The sequence below is a fragment of the Mesocricetus auratus genome, unplaced genomic scaffold (assembly GCF_017639785.1).
Source record: "Mesocricetus auratus isolate SY011 unplaced genomic scaffold, BCM_Maur_2.0 Super-Scaffold_100011, whole genome shotgun sequence".
Lineage (NCBI taxonomy): Eukaryota > Metazoa > Chordata > Mammalia > Rodentia > Cricetidae > Mesocricetus > Mesocricetus auratus.
In genome coordinates this window covers 81,858,513-81,878,214 of record NW_024429195.1, presented here as the reverse complement: position 1 = coordinate 81,878,214, position 19,702 = coordinate 81,858,513, and the positions used below count along the sequence as shown (strand labels likewise).

At 38.8% G+C, this 19,702-nt stretch overlaps 1 protein-coding gene across 8 annotated transcripts in view; it reads left to right on the top strand.

Annotated features, from left to right (window-relative positions):
• LOC106022288 overlaps window positions 1-19,702 on the top strand; it is a 91,357-nt gene that overhangs the window by 54,831 nt on the left and 16,824 nt on the right. For 7 of the 8 annotated variants that reach the window (XM_040755169.1, XM_040755167.1, XM_040755174.1 and 4 more), the window contains 6 exons: window positions 1,582-1,652; window positions 2,341-2,365; window positions 4,685-4,798; window positions 5,597-5,667; window positions 6,443-6,467; window positions 9,636-9,749. In XM_040755169.1, coding sequence (XP_040611103.1) covers window positions 1,582-1,652; window positions 2,341-2,365; window positions 4,685-4,798; window positions 5,597-5,667; window positions 6,443-6,467; window positions 9,636-9,749 — 420 coding nt within the window. Of the gene's footprint in view, window positions 1-1,581; window positions 1,653-2,340; window positions 2,366-4,684; window positions 4,799-5,596; window positions 5,668-6,442; window positions 6,468-9,635; window positions 9,750-14,621; window positions 15,491-19,702 lie in introns of those variants that run through there. The other variant, XM_040755168.1, reaches the window with a different exon arrangement.

Below are 19,702 nucleotides of genomic sequence, written 5' to 3'. Positions count from 1 at the left end.
TACTCCCAGATTACAAAATGTGTAAAAACATCAATTGGAAAGACCTTTTTGTTCTTTGTTACACTAACGAACCTCAAGTCCAAGCTGGTACTTCCAAAAAAGACCAGGAACTGGAATGGAAGGTACTGTTGAAATGCAATAATTTCAATTGTTGTTATATGATAGTTGTGAACTGCATTATAAGGGGTGAAAATGATCAACTTAGCAGTAATTTCCAATGTAGATGTTAGTTTGCATAGTTTCTCTGTGGAATTCAGCCAAAGAATTAAGGAGGAATTTTAAGTGTTGCAGTCATTAAGTAACAATAAACATAGGAGAGGTGAAGTCAATCTTCTGTCTGTCATTGTCACTTCACCTGCTGCAGGCAGGGATAGGTGAACCACCTCTCTCTTACTTTCTCCCAGAAACCTTTAACATGGATGAACTGAGTGTCAACAGTCTCAAGATTGACACAGTAATTTTCAAAATTGTCAAGAGTTAGAACGAATTTGAATCAGACAACAGCATTTCTGCACTGTCCCAAGTGGAATGGCTCTCTGGAGTAGTGTGTCACATGCTGTCCTTATGGGAACGAACAGTACTGTCAAGGAAATGGGACAAGGTTGCATTGCTTTTCTCTTCCAAAGGCATCATGGTAGTCTAGTTGTGTTCTCGGGCTTAAGTACTCTTTGCTTCTGGCTCTGTCATTTGAAGGCAGACTTAACACTTTATGTTTTTCAGTATTTGTCACCACTCAATATCCAATTGTGCTTAGTAGCACTCCATGGAATTTGTGCCAAAGTACTTTCCCAGTTTGTGTACTGAAATACTATCACCAAAACATTCCAAAGGCATTGTGCCCATTGTACATGCTGTCATGAGTATGGTGTACATATTTCCTGAGAACCCATAGACCCAGGAGTCTGAGGCAGAGGTCCAGGGCAACAAGAATACACCATAGAAGAACTGTTCTCAGAAAAGCTTGCCTGGAAAGGCAGTTGAACTTCTAGTAAAAGCGGATCAGACCTTTACTACGTGGACATTGGTAATCATCTATTGCTGGCCAGCTGAGACTGAAGAGTGGCAATTACCCTGCACTCAAAATCATCTCAGGGACTGGATGCACTGTGTGATTCTTGTCATAAAAATTGTTTTCTGGGGCCAGTGAGATGGCTCACCAGCAAAGGCACTTGCTGTAAGACTGAGGACAATAAATAGAACTTGGAAAATGCATGGTGGACTAAGAGAATCGGGCATAGAAGGTTCTGTTTTACTCTCTGAACAGCCAACTGCTGAGTCTTCCAACCAGAATGAGTATAAAAAGATAGTTTCAAAGATGTATTTCACCATTACACCATATAACATATTCGTTTACAATGCTTTAGTTTCCCATTATCCATAAGGAAAAAATGTCTCTTTACTTTACTCTTGATCTTCTTTCTGCCTTGTATTGCTTCCTCGAAGACTGTCCAGCCACCACCCAACATTATTGTTCAATAGGTTTAGTTGTATGTACCAAATAAATGCACTTTTGCCCACATTAAGAAAAGATTTCCTGTAACTAGAAATTCTGTGGGCTAAGAACACTTTCTTTGTCCCTAGTGTCTCCTGAACCTGGTAGCATTGCAACTTCACCAAGGTTCCATCAAAAGCCTCCATTGAGGATGGTGGAGGTAAGACTTTTCCCTTCTCTAAGGCAGAAAGGTTATATCATTGATCCCCTCATGTTTCAGTGGGTACCACATTTGAATCATGAAACTGGTCTGAGACATCATGGGCATTAGAGAGTTTATTTAGTAGGAGGAGGGAATGTAACTGTACCAACTTGGTCTTGATTCAAGACAGCATTCATCACAATGTTGCACAACTTGTGTCCTGCTTTATGAGTGATTCCATCGAGGTGGGTGCCTCTAGTTGACACTATAGGTTTAAAGATCTGTCCAACTGAACAATGAACGTCCTCTAGGTGGACACCAATTTTCCAACACATCAAACATTGCGTCATATACTCAAGGTATTTCCAAAGCACAGACCCTAGAAACAGAAAATATTTTAGAAAAAATACAAGTTTTCATGGATGGTATGTGATGCAGATTTTGTAACCCTCTAGGGCCAGACAAGTTTGCCTCATCTGGCTTTGAATCAGAAAAAGTATGAAAGATAGTAGTTTTTGTCACAAAGTACAGAGTCCCAGATCTTCTGTGACATCATCAAATAATGTACCCATTTATATAGTCTCCTCTTTACTCTTCTTCTCTGTCCTGATTGCAATTACACCATGTCATTGAACAAACCAAAGTCTTTGAAGACATTACTCAGCATGATCATGTCATTAAATATTGTCTTTCCTATTGATTTCAGATGACTCCTAGAAAATTCATATATGGTATGTAGTTTTTAATCACTTCTACGACACGATTTAAGTAGGAATTATATAAATGCTGTATTTTGTATGATGCATCACTGTAATCTTTTTGTTTGTTTGTTTTATTTTGTTTTTCGAGACAGGGCTTCTCTGCTTCTCTGTATTGCTTTGGAGGCTGTCCTGGAACTCGCTCTGTAGTCCTAGCTGGTCTCAAACTCACAGAGATCCACCTGCCTCTGCCTCCCAAGTGCTGGGATTTAAGGTGTGCACAACCAATGCCCAGTGCACCAATGTAATCTAAGATGCTGTTAATTAGAATTGTGGCTTTAATTGTATGTTTTCTTCTTTAAACAAAAAGTAGAAGAAACCATATACCAAGTAAAAACACATGGATATAACTTTGTTTATTTTGCTCACCAGTGAACCCTTTTGTTTAATTTTGTGTTGTGCTCCAAGATGTGTCTAAACTTTTTCCCCCAAAAAGCACACATGGCATTATTCCCAACCCGGTTTACCATGACATATATGTAACTTGAAAAATCAGAATACAGATTATCTAAAAAATGTGCCCAAACCTCATCACAGCCATGCTTTGTCAGGCATGTGGTTTTGTGCTTATCCCTATGAATAAAGCATAGTTCAGAAGTATTGATGAAGCTCTTTTGCTGTGGATCTCGAGAGCCACTTTTACCGCATCAAACGCACAATAATCCCTACAGAAGACTTCCAGTTTCCAGCATCTGCCTTCAATCAGGCATACATACAGGGATCTCATATACAATCATGACTGTGTTGTCTACATATGGTCATTCAGTAGGCAGAATATAGTCAGTTTGAAAGAGAGAGAAGCACACATACGTCTTTTCAGGTGACCGAACCAAAAATGAAACCCAGTACACTGGAATGTGGGGTAGATATGTTCCAAATGGATTTAGCATAGACATGACTCATTCTTATAATGTCTGGAGAAAAGTTTAAGTGGGTTGGAAATATTAGTATACACAAACAGCAACACAATTTAGGCACAGTGTCAACTAAAAATTCTAGTCATCAGTTGGATACTGAACAGTGTTATCTCATTCTTTAAGGAATTAAGGGTATTGTTTTCTGTTTTGTGTTTTTGTTTTTGAAGCAGGGTCTCACTGTATATTGTGGCTGTACTAGCACTACCTGTATGTATAACTTTATGGCCTGGATATCATACAGCTCTACCTGTCTAAGCCCACAAGTGCTGTTATTGAAGGAATGCATTATACCAAACCCCCCTCCCCATGGGACTACACCGTTAAAGGTTGCATAAACTCTATGCTTCAGGAGTTTTTCCTCTTAGTGATGGTCAGTCTCCATGTTTCGAGGTTCACACTGAAAAGTTACATATTTTCTGCAGTGAATCAAGTGGCTCAGTATATTCTTTCAAGTGTATCCTGCATAATGTGTCTACTTTCAGTACTTTGTAATGTTGTCGTTTGCATAAGGGAAGCTATACGCTAATATGGGCGGGAGCTTTGGCCCTGTTGCCTCAGTCCATGCTTTGTATGTTCAGACCCAGAGTTTCTTAGTGGTGCTTAAAATGGACCCAGGATGGTTCAATCCTGTTAATCCTTGTCTGTAAGAAGTGGAAGAAAGAGTAACACAAGTTCAAGGAATTTCTTTGCTCAATAGTGAATTTCAGGCTAGACTAGACTAGAGATCTTTTCTGAAAAAAAAAAGAATAGAAAACATAACAATACGGAGATGGTAGGCATGAACAGGCATGGTGCACTCTTAGTACTCCTGTCCATGAGTAACTCAAGCTACCTGGGTTCATTCATAGATAATTGACTCTGCTGCCTGTAGCAGACACCACAGAACACTTCTGTGGTGTATGTGTTTTTCCTTGAGAAAGTTTAGTTTCTGTGCTTACATGCATATACATAGATGTATACATACTTGTATATTCATGTGTTTTGAACTGAGAAGTCTCATAGGAAGTCAAATATATAGCTTCCTAGTGAAACTCTCTCAGAAGGTAGGGAGGTATAAAGTTTACTGTGTTCATGTGACTCTAAAAGAGATTTTGATGTTGCTTGTTAGGTACAACTCCAATGTAACATAGTCACGTTGCTGTTCTTTTTGCATTGTCAAGTTGACATGAATTTATGACTTACCTACACCATACATGTAATGCATGCTGGAGAGTACAGTGCACTCAGTGAATTTCCTAAGGCACCACTGTGACTCTGAGGACAGTGTCTGGACAATGTTCATGATATATAGTGCACAAATCAACCATTTTTGATTTCCTCTGTTTTTTATGCCATGAAGCTGACATAACTGTCGCTGTTGTTAATACATTCCCAGGTTCAGATACATTGAGACAAATGTGTTGGAGGTGCCCTGTTGTTCATAAAGTTTTTAAACAACCTGAAATCCAAGCTTCAGCTTCCATAGAGGGACTACAAATTGAAATGGAAGGTACTGTTGAAATGCAACAATTTCATTGCATTGTTTCATAATTATAGATCATACTGTATGATATATGAAAAATCTATGAATGAATTTGCCGTATTCTCTTAAGTAGATACTGCTATTAATTTATTAGGCCTGTAGATTTAATGCACAGTGTTTATTGATTGTAAAGTCAGGCTCCCGTATGTGACAGAGACACAGGATTCCACTTCTAGCCCCTCCCTGTCAGTCTCCCTTATTGCCTCTTGCCCCAATCCTTCTATAGCCACTTCTCCTCTTTCATAATCTCCTCATTGGCTCAGAACCACAGGTCTGGAGATTGAAGGAGGTCTACGTGGTCTCATCTACCTGCTACCTTTCTGTTGATGCTGCATACTGGAACACATTGTTCATGCAATGTGGACAAACACCAGACATGTCTGCAGCCTCGACACTTGATGTACTAGACCGTTTTGTGTTCACTATATGTCTTTACATCACAAAACTCATGAGACTGACAAAATCATCAGAAGAGAAATGAATAGAATTCTTCCTGGGGGCAATACGCCTGGAAAGACATTTGAATCTCAGTAGGTCATCTGGATCAAGCTTTTGTTAGATTTACAAAGGTACATCCTCATTTTTCTCCAAGTCTTCCTGCTGCCTTAGTTTGCTTTATGGAAGGCAGTCTAGCAGCAGCATACCACCTTGTTGATTAGATTTAGTCACATGTACCAATTAAATGCACTTTTACTCACACCAAGTAAAGATCAGTGTAAATTGTAAGCAGTCCTGTAAGCTGACTGTCATTTTCTGTCCCCCTAGCATCCCCTGAACATTCTAACAGCACAGCTTCACCTGTGTGCCAGCAAAATCCACAAGGGATGATAGCGACGGTAAGAGTGTCTTTCCTTTCCCTGAGATAGACAGGTTACCTCAGTGGTTCCCTTAAGTTTCAATGGGCATCACATTTTAATTATTAAAGTGATCTTGTTATTTTTGGTGGTGGTGGGTTTTTTTATGCTTAAATGTGTTGTCTGCATGTGTATATTTGCACCATGCATGTACTTGGTACCAAGGAGGACAGAATCTCCATGTGGGTGCTGGGAGTCAAATCCCAGTATGAGCATATATGTGTGTATGAGTGGAACTGAAGTTTCAGATGGGTGTGAGTTGCCTCGTGGATTCTGGGAATCAAACCTGGTTCCTCTCGAATAGCAGCCAATACTGTTTATATCTGAATCATCTCTCCAGCCTGGTACATCATGTTTTAGAGGTCCTAATGTTGTTGTACACACTAAGCTACTGAAAGATCAAACTTTGGATCATATTATCAAATTATTTCTACCATAGTCCCTAGAAACAGAAAATTTCTTAATGAAAAATACATATTTTTATAGAGGGAATCTGATGTAGGTTAGGGTACCTTCAGTAGAGGCCAAACAGGTTTTCCAGATCTGCCCTTGAATTGGAAAAAATGTGAAGGGTAGTCTTTAGCACAAAGGACAGACCCCCAGATCTTCTGTTACATCATCAAAGCAAGGAGTCCATTAATATAGGCTTCACCTGACTGCTCTTTTCTATACTGATTATGTCAACTATGGAAAGAGCAAAGACCTTTACAGACATTATTCAACATGATCTAAATGTTATTTTTCCTTTCAATTACAGATGATATCTAACAAACGCAGATGTGGTATGTATTATAGACTCACTCTCTAAGACTCATTTTAGGTGGGAATAATATGAATACTGGTTGTCTTTTTGTGATGGACCACTGTGATCTGAGATAAGGAGAATTACAGGTTTTAATATTTTTGTTTGGCTTTTAAAGCCAGTGATTTCCCAAGTAACAAACCATGGCCATATGTCTATGTTTGTCATTTTCAATTATGATTCCTCTAGTTATTTGGGGGATTTGTTCACCAAGTCGTATCTAAAAACATCCCAACTACCCAATCCAATTTCTAGTGATAAGTTTGTAAATTGAAAAACCAGAATATAGTTTACTTACAAACATATGTTCAACCTTCCCCACAACCAGGGAGGGTTGGGTTACATGCTTGTGTTCCTTTATATATGAACAAACCAGAGCATAGACAGAGTCATCACAAGGCTCTTTATCTATGCATGTCAAGAGCCCCTTCTTATCCCATCAAGGGTATCATAATCCCTGTGGGAAAGGTCTTCTTTATTGCATCTGCCTGCAATAAGGCAAATCCACAGGGATCCCAAACACTATAATGACTACAGGAGTGTTTAGAAGTCCTAGGGATTGTCAGTCAGCATTCAGTACATAATGACAATTTTGAAAGGTAAAGAAGCATACATACTTCTTTTCAGGAGACAAGACCTGAAAATGAAATACAGTATATGGGAAAGCTGGGTGGATATTTCCCAACCTGGTTAATCATAGACAAGCTTCATTCCAGTAAATTCTAGCAAAAAAACAAAAACCAAACCCTTTAAAAACAACAATAGCAGATTAGACAACATCAACATGGGCACAAAGAGGCACACAATTTAAGTACAGTGTCTGCTGAGAATTCTAGTCACTTGTTTAATGATCTGTGCTGAATCATTATTCAAGAAATCCATTTATATTTTTATTTCTTTTTAAATTTTTGATAAATTTATGCATTGTATATTGCTTATTTATCTCTCATGACTCTTAAAAATGCACTCTTCCTTTTTACCTTTTCCCAAATTTGTATCCTTAAAAAATGTCTTTCTAGCCCATTTTATGCTAAACATAATCTCAAACACTTAGGGACATCCACTGACACTGGGTTGACTTTCCAGGGTCAACACTTTTAATTCAAACTGTCCCTCCCTCAAATAGAAGTTATAAACTACCAATAGGTTCTCATGTAGGGGTGAGAAGAGATTCCCTACAAGCCACTGCTGACCTCTTTGATCTTGTACAGGTCCTCTGCAAGAAGCCATCAATATACTTTTACAGGAGAGATAGACTCTGAGCAACAAGGCTACTTCCTGTCATGGGTAGTGAGACTCCATGTCGCCAATTACATTTTTAGTCTCAGTGGATTTACATAGTCATCAGGGAAGAATGTCATTGGGTGTCATTCTGTCCACATTGGTGTGTCTGCATGTTAAGGCTTTCACTAGTGAGCTGATGTGTTTAAGTGGAGCTATTAAGGGGATTGACTTAGTACATATCTATCATGTCATAAAAACCTGAGTTTCGTGCCACGCACTCCATAGAATGTACCCATATTTGCACAATCTTTGATTTAGAGTGGTGGATTCAGGAAAGCCATAGGTTCAAGACCAGCCCTTTTTAAATAGTGAATTTTAGCCCAGCCTAGGCTAGAGGCCTTTTTCACCAACAAATTAAACAATTAACCAATAAAAAACAAAATTAATGAAATGAAATAGAAGAGGCCCAAAAAAGATCTCTTTATGGAAAGAGATCAGACTTTGCCCTTAGCGGGATGACTAAATTACAGAGGATAGCCACATGCTCATGAATATATGATCAGTGCAAGTTGATCGTGGTGGGTTTTTAGGGAAAATAAAAATAACACAAAGCTAATAATGAGTGGAGTGACATGAATGGAACCAAGAGACTTAGGGTGATAAGTAGGGATGAATGTGGTTAAAATGCATTTTATGGAATTCCCAAAGAATTAAGTATTTTTAAAATTTGGATGAGCAAATGGTGAGCAGATACGGTCCGCACTCATTACTCATGTAGCCCCTGCCTTTGTCTTATCTACTAGCAGCTAGAGAGGGAGCCATTTCATTACTGAGCACCAAATCCTTTTTCATGTCAGTTCACATTGAGCATTTATACAGAGTTGGCCCATTTAAGAAGATTTTTTTCCAACCTTGATGTGACGATTGCATTTAGAATATCTTGCAGTCTAGTCATCATGGTAGACACACAAGTATAAGTCACTTCTCAGTGTGGGTCCTTGATGATCCGAATGTCTTGCTGGAAGGATGAAGATGCTGGAGAAAGGCTGTGTTTACTAATTAGGGACCTTCTACAACTGATTTTGGAGGAAATTCATAATTTGAATCAGAGATCAAAGTCAGAGCATCTTTCTCTTCGGTTATTTATGTCAAAGAATTTAGTCAGAGCATCGTGGTCATAGCCTAATATGGCAACCAACGTTAAAAAGTTAGAGGCATACACAGATGCTTACCTTCCAAACTCACTTAACTTGATGCCATATGTTCTCCATGAACTGTAAAATATCCTGGATAAGCAAAGGATAAAATGTGAACAACCACTGGTCACTGTCCTGTGGAAAACTAAGCTCTTGCTCATGATTCAGTCATTCCTGTCTAGTCGAGTTGTTTTCACATTTCACAAACAGCATGTAACACTTGTGCAGTTCATGTGCTTTTCCTTATGCTTTAACATTATATATTTTGTTTTACACTTATAAGACTTCTGGGGGTCCCTATGAAACTTTTAGTTCACTGGTGCAAAAATGTGACCACAGAGGGATTGTATGCACTTAGCTGTGTCATGATGCTCTAAATGGGATTTGAATGCTGCCTATAAGACACCACACCAACATAGTCATGCTGCTCTTCATTCTCTGTCAGCAGTCGGTTATTAATTTAGACTTTACCCTATTGTCACATCTATATCAATTTAGACTTTACCTACAACCTCATGTGATCCATAATAGACTTTACCTGTATCATCATGTGAAACATAATTAATTGGACACTGAACTCAGTGATCATCTTGAAACACCATTCTAATTATAGTGACTTACCTGAAAATAAATAAGGAGATCAAATGTACAAACATTCAACTATTAGCAGTTTCCTGTTTATCTGCATGAAGTTGATATAACTCTCCCTGTTGTGAATTCATTCCCAGTTTGTGTCATCGTGAAGGAATTTTATCAAAATCAACATATGGTCCCCCTTAATGAGAACAAACCTCAGGACATCTCTAGTACCTCAAGAGAAACACCCCACATCAAAACAGAAGGTACAGAGGAAATTCAGTAATTATATTCAGTTATGTGTAATAGATGCCCTTTATGCTATGAACTACATGTAAATCTGTGGAGATGTTTTGCTGTAGTTTTTAGGAATGTAGATACTATTTATTTCTCTAGCTCTTCAGTAGAAATATAACCACAGAATTTAAAGATTCACTTAAAGACCACCTTTGCATTTCATTGAGTAGTGGTAAACCATAGGAAAGTTGAGACTTATCTTGTATGAGTGAGTGAAACTTCACTTCAGGTAGACATGAATGACTGAGTCACCCTCACAGTCACTTTGTCCCAGACATAGATGATACAGATGTGGAAAGTCTCACAAGTGATCTGTCAATGTTTTAAGTCTCAAGAATGAGGACTAAGTTGTGTTAGATACAGGCATTCCTACTCAGTCAGGTCCCTCGAGAGAGGGCTCCAGGGGTGGTCATCTTAGACCTTGTGCTTAGAAGGCTAAGGGAGTGTATCAGTAAGGTTTCTGTGTTTTTCCTCTTTGCAATGCATGATAGTTAATAATAGGGTTGAGTATGCTTTGCATCTGTTATTCAGAGTCTGTATTTCCCAGAATACATAACGTTCTTCCTCTTACACACCAGTGCCAAAGATGTTGCCTATTGGTATAGGTTCCTTGGAAATTTTGTTAGAATTGTGTTCCCAGATGCTGGGAGCAAGGAAAGGTTTACTTTGCCATGGAGTTTGAGTTTGGAGTCCATAATTGGGAGCAATAGATAGAAGCAAAATAGATAGAGGGAGAATGACATTTCAACCAGAGACCAGAGTCCAAGAAAAATGAGTGTATATACTGTGCTGATGTTTCTTCCTTTTATACAGTCCGGGATCCCATCCAAGGGAAAGATTTTGCCTACAGGGAATAGGTTTTCCCATCTAAATTAATCTAATCAAGATAAACACCAGGGGAATGCCCAGAGGACACAGGTCTACTTAGTTTCAGCTTCATGGAGCCAATGAAGGGTCGTTTTCACTTTTGAGTATGAACCTGTGTCAGAGCCAACGTAAGGTCTAATCGTGTAATCCCAAAGAAGTGGAGAAGCAGGTTCTCTCCCTTCTTCTCCCAGGTCTGTGGCAGCACTTCGTGATCCTCTCTTCCCTGTGAATCACTGCTTTCCATGGATCCCACATTGGCTTTTTGTTCCATAAAAACCCCAAGGCTGCAACGTCCTGGGAGTAAGGGCTCAGTGTACACCTTTACAGTTGGTGTGCCTCACCTCATACTGGCTACAAGATGGCTGAGACAAGGGAGATTACAGGTCCCACATCCATCTTGGAGCCTCTGACCTGTTAGGTGGGGTGTGATCTGAACTCTAGCACATGCTTGACATCCTTTCAGAAATTCTTGATTCAACCTCCAATATTCAGAACATGGGTTTAGGAGTTCTAGTAAACACTACATTTGTTCCTAGAACTGAAGGACTATAAACACTTGGGTATCTGCTCTCTTGGCACCTGTCTGGGCAGTATCTGTGCTGTCAGTATTTGTGCCTTTACTTGTTATAACCTTACCTGTCTTGTCTTATTTAGGGGAAGGGTTCATGCTTTAGAAATGGCTTTCCTGTGTCTTTCCTGGAGCCTCTTCTTTAGGATGGAGTGTCTTGTTCACTACAAGTGTGTTGGCTTCTCTTGCGTTTTCTAATTGTTTAGCTGTGTTTGGCTCCACCATGGCAGGCAGTATTGGTAGGATTCATGCATTGCTTTACTCACTGTATACTCTCGGTCTCCTGTTTGTGAGTGGTGTGTCCTTCAAAGCCCCAAGACCCCACCTCTAGCCTCATACACTTTAGTATCCCTTCTTGCCTTTTATCTTTCTCCAGAAGTTTCCCCGTTCCCCAAGTCCCATGTTGATTCTGCATTCTTTGCCTAGACAATAATAGATTTTAGGAAGTTCCGTTCCATCAATTTTCTTGTTCTTGATACTGCATGCTAGAACACAGTGTCCACAAAATAAGACTTAACCCTCTGGCATGCCCCCACCCTCAGTCTGGAGAGTTCTTTTCTTTTTCTGTTATCTCTTCATCACCAATCTCACTGGACTGATAAGACCATTGAGAGTAAAGAGTATAGAAACCTGCTTAGGGGCAATGTACCAGATAGTAATTCAAGTCTTAGTAGTTTACATGGTTCAGTCCTTTATCTGGTGGACCAGACTAAAGGGCTCCTGATGACCAACTATGGCATGGATATTTGAAGAGAGAAGGAAGAGCTGAACTCAAAGTTAGTCAGAGGAAATCTCACAATCAGGGCAAGGCTGTGCACATTAGAACAACAACAAACCCAGAAAAGGTTGTTCCAAACTTTAGGGATTGTTAGGAAGAGGTTAAAAGAGTGACTGACAGTGGTCATCACATTGATCCCTTGTGAAACCACTAGTAACATGACACAAATTAGGGCAGTATCTTGGCCGAAACTTGAACGAACACTTCATTATGTCTCCACTAGTAGCTGAGCCTGAGACAGCCTTTCATGTACAGAATGCCTCCTTGACATTGACCTTATGCAAAAAAGATTTTCCTTAAAGATTTGTGTCAGCTGTACCAAGGTTACATGTGCAGTTGATGGCCTAGAAATATTATAAAGTTAAGATAAAACATGTATAAATTATCGGCCATTGTCTTTTTTTACAGTTCATTTACACAAAATACATACAAAGTATGATTAAAATATTAAGTTCTCTCATTGTCTACACACTTATAAGCCATATATTGTGATTTCCATTAGAGAGTTGCAAACAAAATCAACACATCATTTCACATAGCCTCATATGATTAATTTCAGAGTAATAAATGGCTCAGTGGGGAAGAACAATTGCTGGAAAACAGTAGAACTGAGCTTGAGTCTGATCACTCACATAAAAATGTCTAGATAGAGTTGTTCACTCTTGTAGTAATACAATGTTGGGGGAACAGGCAGGAGTATTTCTGGTGCTTGCTGACTGTCGTTCTGTCTCCAATTTCTGTGGGAGATTCTGTCTGAAAGAAAGAAAAGGGACACATGGATTAAAGCCATGAAATCCTGCCTAAAGTTCTGGATTAAAAGCCTGTGTCGCCGGGCAGTGGTGGTGCACGCCTTTAATCCCAGCACTTGGGAGGCAGAGGCAGGCGGATCTCTGTGAGTTCGAGGCCGGGCTGGACCGACAGCCTCCAAAACAATACAGAGAAACACTGTCTCGTAATATCAAAAACAAAAAGCCTGTGTCTTCACACTCTAGTGCTTATCTTTTCCCATCTGAAAAGTCACTGACATGTGGTGGTCAGTTTGGTACAATCACCTGAATCTGTGACGTCAGTAAGCATAATATCTGATTCCTACAACGACCCTATGTCAACTTTATCTGCATTTAGAGACTGATGGAAGCCTCATGCTCATAGGCCCTCATTTTGCATGGAAATGCATCACCTTCACAGAAATGTCTATCCTTTGTGCCTTGTCTTAGAGAAATCTTGTGTTCTTGACATTTACCTTGCCAAAAATGCACAACTCATTATCATTATTTAGGAGTTTTGGTAAGTTTAAAAGGCTTGCAGATATGCATTTCACAAAGGAGAAATGTTAAAATGCCCAGAAACCTGTGTTTCACAAACACACAAATCACATGAAAATTATCCATTTTGCCATGTACTTCCATAAAATATGTACCACATATGATGAATTATTATAATTTACCTCTTATTATTGATACTTAGCTGTTGGGGCCTAGCCCCCACATGGTCTCCTAGTTGTTTGTCAGCTGATAGCTACAGGTGCGTCCTGTTTACTAGTACTGGCTTCCTGTCCCCTTATTACCCCACTGACATCAACATCTAGCACAAGGAAAACACACTCTCTTCCACCTGGGGTTTTTCTATTGTGTTGTAAGATTATATATAAGATTTCTCCCTCCAATAAGAGAGAGACCTCTTAGCACTTGCATAATAAAGACACGAGATAGACATCTTAGCACTTTAAAAATAAAGACACATCTTAGGACAAACAGCTGGACATCTAGTCTTTCTTTTCTTGATACTTCTACTCGCTTGTGGTTTTTGTGCCGCAATTGGAGGTTCCACCGAGACCCAGAGTGACTTAAAAAGACTGGGAAAGATGGGCCAGAAACAAGACTTAGGAGAAGAGAGACTCTAGAAAGAAAAGATTTAACAACAGGTACCTCAGCTTATAACAGTAAAATCGAATGGTCAAATCCCCAGGCTTTTGCTTAAGAAATCACCTTCTACGGAGAAGGTGTATTAATTTAATCTCCAGCCTTTTGCCTGATCCATTGAGGTCAAGAAAGCAAAGGGGAACTAAGAGATCGCCCTCAAAGGTTGGCCAGCAAGTAAGGCTATGAGGGTGTATTGGAAAGGGGTACCAAGTTAGGGGTACCAGGTTAAATCTCCATCTTTTGCCCGCAAGATCAGGAAAGAAAGGGAAACCTTTGAGCCATCATGTGGTTGCTGGGAATTGAACTCAAGACTTCTGGAAGAGCAGCAAGTGCTCTTAACCTCAGAGACATCTCTCCAGCCCCCAAAACAAAGTTTTTAAGAAGTTTATAGGTTCAAACATGGAAATTCATCTGTAGAATGAGCCTCACATATGACCAGAGAGAAATTACTTAACACTATAACAGCCCTGCCGCTCCTGTAAAGTGGAGTACATCTTGCTTGGTACATAGGCATGGTAATTTGTAGATTTCAGTGCTGGGTAAAACTGTTGTTCCTTTCTCTCCTAGAAGCCCAAATAGAATCTTGCTCTTGGAAAAGTAGACAGTAGGGAAATATTCAGTTCAGTCTCAGATTGATTTGTCTGTATATTGTAACCATTGTATGTGTATTCTTTGTCAATAAGGTATTACCAATTTGTCCCATTAGGCATCCAAGCACAGAGAGTCTCCTAAGGACCTTCTTCAATAACAGCTCCCATGGAAGAACCGCATAACTGGCACCAGAATTCTTGGGTGGCTCTGGGAAGAATAATATGTATTCATTCATGCTATCAACTGTCTAATTCTTAATATCTTTTCATTGTGTTATAAGTTAGTATGTTTCCACAATGATTTTGTCAAAGCACATTGGATTTATTGTTTGTTAGTAAAATGAAAAATATAAGAAAAACTCAAGGCTAGAATATATAAGGATTTAACTTACTCCGAAAGGGAAAGAAACCACACTAAAATATGTTAACAGAATTGTTTCTTTACCAAGAAAACTTCTAGAATTCATTCTAATTATATCCTTGGACCTTTTTCTGAAATACATTTGACATTTTTGTCATCAAATTGAAAACTGGAGAAAACATTAAGAATACTTAACTTCCCCACTTAGCTTTGAAAGAGTTAATATTTCCACATACATTCTAGTTTTCTCTACACTCTTGTCTTCAAGGACTTTTCATGTACTGTTGAACAAATGTTTCCTTAGAAAATTTTATGCACATCCCCTATCACAAGAACCACATTTTTCCCTCCCAACAGTTTATTGAACAGAAAAGGACTGTGTTAAACCTTCTGAAAAGCAATTTCTTTCATCTCTGTAATTTGTTATATGAATTAAAAGTAGATTACTACTTTTCAATATCATGTTGACATCAATGACAAGGAGACATTTATTTTGTCTTATTGATAAATAACAACATGGTTATTAAAAATGAAGGGGAAGACTGGAGGGCTCTTCATGAGACTTGAACATTGGTTTGAACATTTTAAAAGATGTTTTTAAGTATTAAAGCTTTTCACTTTCTTTTTTCTTTTTATTTATTTATTTTCATTTTAATTTAAATTAGAAACAAAGTTGCTTCACATGTCAATTCCAGGTCCCTCTCCATTTCCCCCTCCTCCTTCCACGCCTTCCCACAAGCCCCCCAATATCCCCTCTTTTTCCCAGGAAGGGTGAGGCCCTCCATGTGGATGTCCATCGTCAGTCATTTCATCCAGGGCAGGGCCTAGACCCTCCCCCAAGAGTTCAGTGTGAGAGTGCATCTCTCATTGTTGGATGGAAGTCCAAAGTCCATTTGTATATCCGGGATAAATACTGATCTACTACCCAAGGTTCAATAGATTACCTAGGCCTCCTCACTGACATCCACATTCAGGGGGTCTTGATCAGTCCCATGCTGGATACCCAGGCACCAGTCTGGGATTCAAGAGCTAACCCTTGTCAGGTAAGCTGTTTCTGGGGGTTAAACCAGCCCTGTATTAATCCCTTTGGTCATCAGTCCTCCCTGTCACTGGATTTCTTGAGTTCAGCTCAGTGCTTGGTTTGCTGTATATAGCTTTTATTATGTTTAGGTATGTTCCTGTTATCCCAAGACCTTTATCATGAAGGGGTGTTGGATTTTGTCAAAGGGTTTTTCAGCATCTAGTGAGATGATCATGTGATTTTTGTTTTTCAGCTTGTTTATATGGTGGATTACGTTGATGGATTTTTGTATCTTGATCCATCCCTGCATCCCCGGGGATGAAATCTACTTGATCGTGGTGAACGATTGTTTTGATGTGTTTTTGGAGCCGATTTGCCAGTATTTTATTGAGTATTTTTGCATGAATGTTCATGAGGGACATTGGTCTAAAGTTCTCTTTCTTAGTTGTGTCTTTGCGTGGCTTGTGTATCAATGTTATCAAAGCCTCGTAGAAAGAGTTTGGCAAAGACCCTTCTGCTTCTATTGTGTGTAATACTTTGAGAAGAATTGGTATAAGCTGTTCTTTGAATTTCTGGTAGAATTCTGCACTGAGGCCATCTGTACCTGGGCTTTTTTTTCCAACTTACATATTTTTAAAATGATTTGACTTCTTAATTTAAATATAAGCATAGGTAAAAATGATATTCAATGCTATAAGGAAAACAATATATTTATTTACCAGAGAGAGAGTCGCACAAGCTAGGAGTTAGAAGTGTGGCTGTCTTCCAAGAGAAAAGGGAGGCTCCTTTTCCTTTCACTTCCTTTTATATCTACCTGTGTTAATTTACATGTCCCCTCCCTCATGGGCGGATAGCTTTGTGGGGTTCACTCCTACAATTCCCCTTTTAGTCTAACTAGAAGATTTAAATTTGATACAAACTCAAACATATACAACATATATACATAGAGGGTGATAATTAAGTTATAATCTACTTATCCTATGCTAAACATATCCATTCCACCTAAATTCTAAACTTATCTGAAAAGGATGCCTGCGTCTGAACACCTCCTTCCAATCCCAACACTAAAATAATTGCAAATTAACACTAACAGGTATAAACTATCCTCTAATATCAAAAGTAGGGAGAAGGGACGTGGAATTCTCAAATTTACTTCCTGCTGAAGTGGGACGATGACAATCATGCGGACCCATGGGAAGAAATTGTTAGTGTAACAAGAGTCTTAAGTAGGTCAGTTAGTCTCTGTTTGGCAGGAGAGGCTTGACTGAAGTTCGGGATTAGAGTTCTAATTTTGATTGAAGCTCTTGTCTGTATCAGTTCCTTGGTCTGGAGATGTGTCGAGTGATGTAGTTCCAAGCTGGTTTCAGGATTGTGCTTGTCAGGTGGGTTCGATGATGTGGGGCAGTTTAGATGTATCCAGTCGAGTAAGGCGGAATCGGGAAAGTGAATTCACATTCTCTTTCTGAAGCAGTTGAAGATCGCTGTCAAGAAATCCCTTTTTCTCTGGAAAACTGAAATATTAATCTTAGCACGGAAATTTTTAACTTTTATGTGTATGAATACTGGGAAAGCCGACCCTAAGGAAGATAATACAAATGAAGGAGATTAGAGTTTCAGAAAAGAATCAAGTATACACAGATGACAGTCCCTATTTTTGTTTTTTTTTCTGTCTTATATCAATGGCTCTTTGATATAATACAGAAAGTCTGAATTGAATTTTAACAATATGCTTGGGTTTAAAGCAGTAGAGCCAATCCAACCCTAAAGCTGGCGTTAATTAGATGAATTGGGAATCAGGCATATTAAGAAGCTAAGGACATAGAAATTACAATAACAAAATAGAGAGATTTAGACATTGATAACACGTTGTATTATTGCATGTTTGGTGTTCCTCTGGGTAGTTATCCTTTCTTCTTTAGGTATCCATATACCTAGTATTTTTTCCCTGTTCAGAACTAATTTTTCCTGTAACGACACAAACAGAACACTTCTCTTTCCTTTGATGAGGTCTCCTTATACATAGCAGTACATGGTAGAATATGACCTTGTAGATGAGCCGTCATCTTTCCTCCTCCTGATCTGTTCTGATCGAATCTTAATTAATTTAGATGGGACCCAAAGGTTTTCTTCTCCTGTGGAAACAAAAGCAAAACCCCTTCCCCAACGTAACACATATCCTGGTTTCCAGACTGAGGTCATAACATCCTTAAAATACAGTGGTTGGTTTAGTTCCGAAGTTTTCTCTGTAGTCCAGTGTCTTTCTGCTGCAGTTTGTCCTTTTTCATCAGCATTAAGAAAATTTAACGTTAGTAAAGCATTATGTAACATGTGTTTGGAAGTCTTTGTTGTCCCTGGCTGTTTATGAAGCATCTCTTTTAAGGTCTGGTTAGATCTTTCAATCACTGCTTGTCCTGTGGGCTTATAAGGTATACCAGTTACATATTTTATATTATAATATTGGAAAAATTGTTCCAATTTATTGGAGACATATGCTGGAGCATTGTCAGTTTTTATTGTTTTAGGTATACCCATAACAGCCATCACCTCTAAAAGCTGTGTAATAACAGAATCAGCATTTTCAGAGCTGAGGGCAGTAGCCCTTTGGAAGCCTGAGAACGTGTCTATGGGGGTGCACATATTTCAAACTGCCAAATTCTGGGAAGTGAAATACATCCATTTGCAAAAGTTCATTTCTGTGAATACCTCTAGGATTACAACCTGCTGGTAATGGAGTTTGATTGTAGAATGAGCAAGTGGGGCAATTTCTTACTATTTCTTTGGCTTGTTGCCAGGTGATAGAAAAATCCTTCTTTAAACCATTGCTATTAACATGGTGTTTCTTATGAAATTCTGAAGCTTCCAACACATTACCTATTAATAAACAATCAATTTCATCATTGCCTTGTGCCAGAGGAACTGGCAGACCTGTATGGGATCTGATGTGTATTATATATATAGGATGAGGCCTGTTTCTGATGGTTTCCTGTAATTGTAAAAACAATGAGGTTAATTCTGTACTATCAGGAGCAAATTCTGCAGTCTCAATGTGCAAGACAACTCTCTCTGCATACTGAGAATCCATGACTATATTGAGAGGCTCTGTAAAGTCCTTAAGTACCATGAGAATGGCATATAATTCTGCCTTTTGTACAGAGTTGTAAGGGCATTGAACTACTTTACTTATATTTCCTGATTTATACCCTGCCTTACCTGATTTGTTTGCTCTGTGTAGAAGGTAAGAACTCCAGAAATAGGTGTTTGTCTCACGATACGTGGAAGAATCCAGATTGTTTTCTTTATGAATTTGATTCTCTCTGTTTTGGGATAGTTATTACTAATAGTTCCCAAAAAGTCACTGTAATCTATTTGCCAATACTCATTATCCTTCCATAAGGAGGAAATTTCATCATTTGTTAAAGGTACAATAATTTCAGCTGGGTCTTTCTCAGTCAGTTGACGAAGCCTTAACTTACCTTTTAATATCAAATCAGAGATCTTTTCTATATATGTTATCAATTTTTTATTCTGTTTATGTGGCAGAAATACCCATTCTAGTATGATGTCTTCCCTCTGCATTAATATTCCTGAGGCGTATTCTCTAGATGGTAAAATAACTAGAATACAGTCCAGTTTTGGATCCACATGGTCTACATGTACTTCTAATATTCTCTTTTCTATCCATTCTAATTCTTTTTCAGCCTCAGCTGATAATACTTGTGGGCTGTTTAGGTCTTTATCTCCCTTTAAAGCCATTTTCAGGTGTTTTAAATCATGCCCTTCTACACCGATAATTGTCTGTAATTGAGAGATTTCTC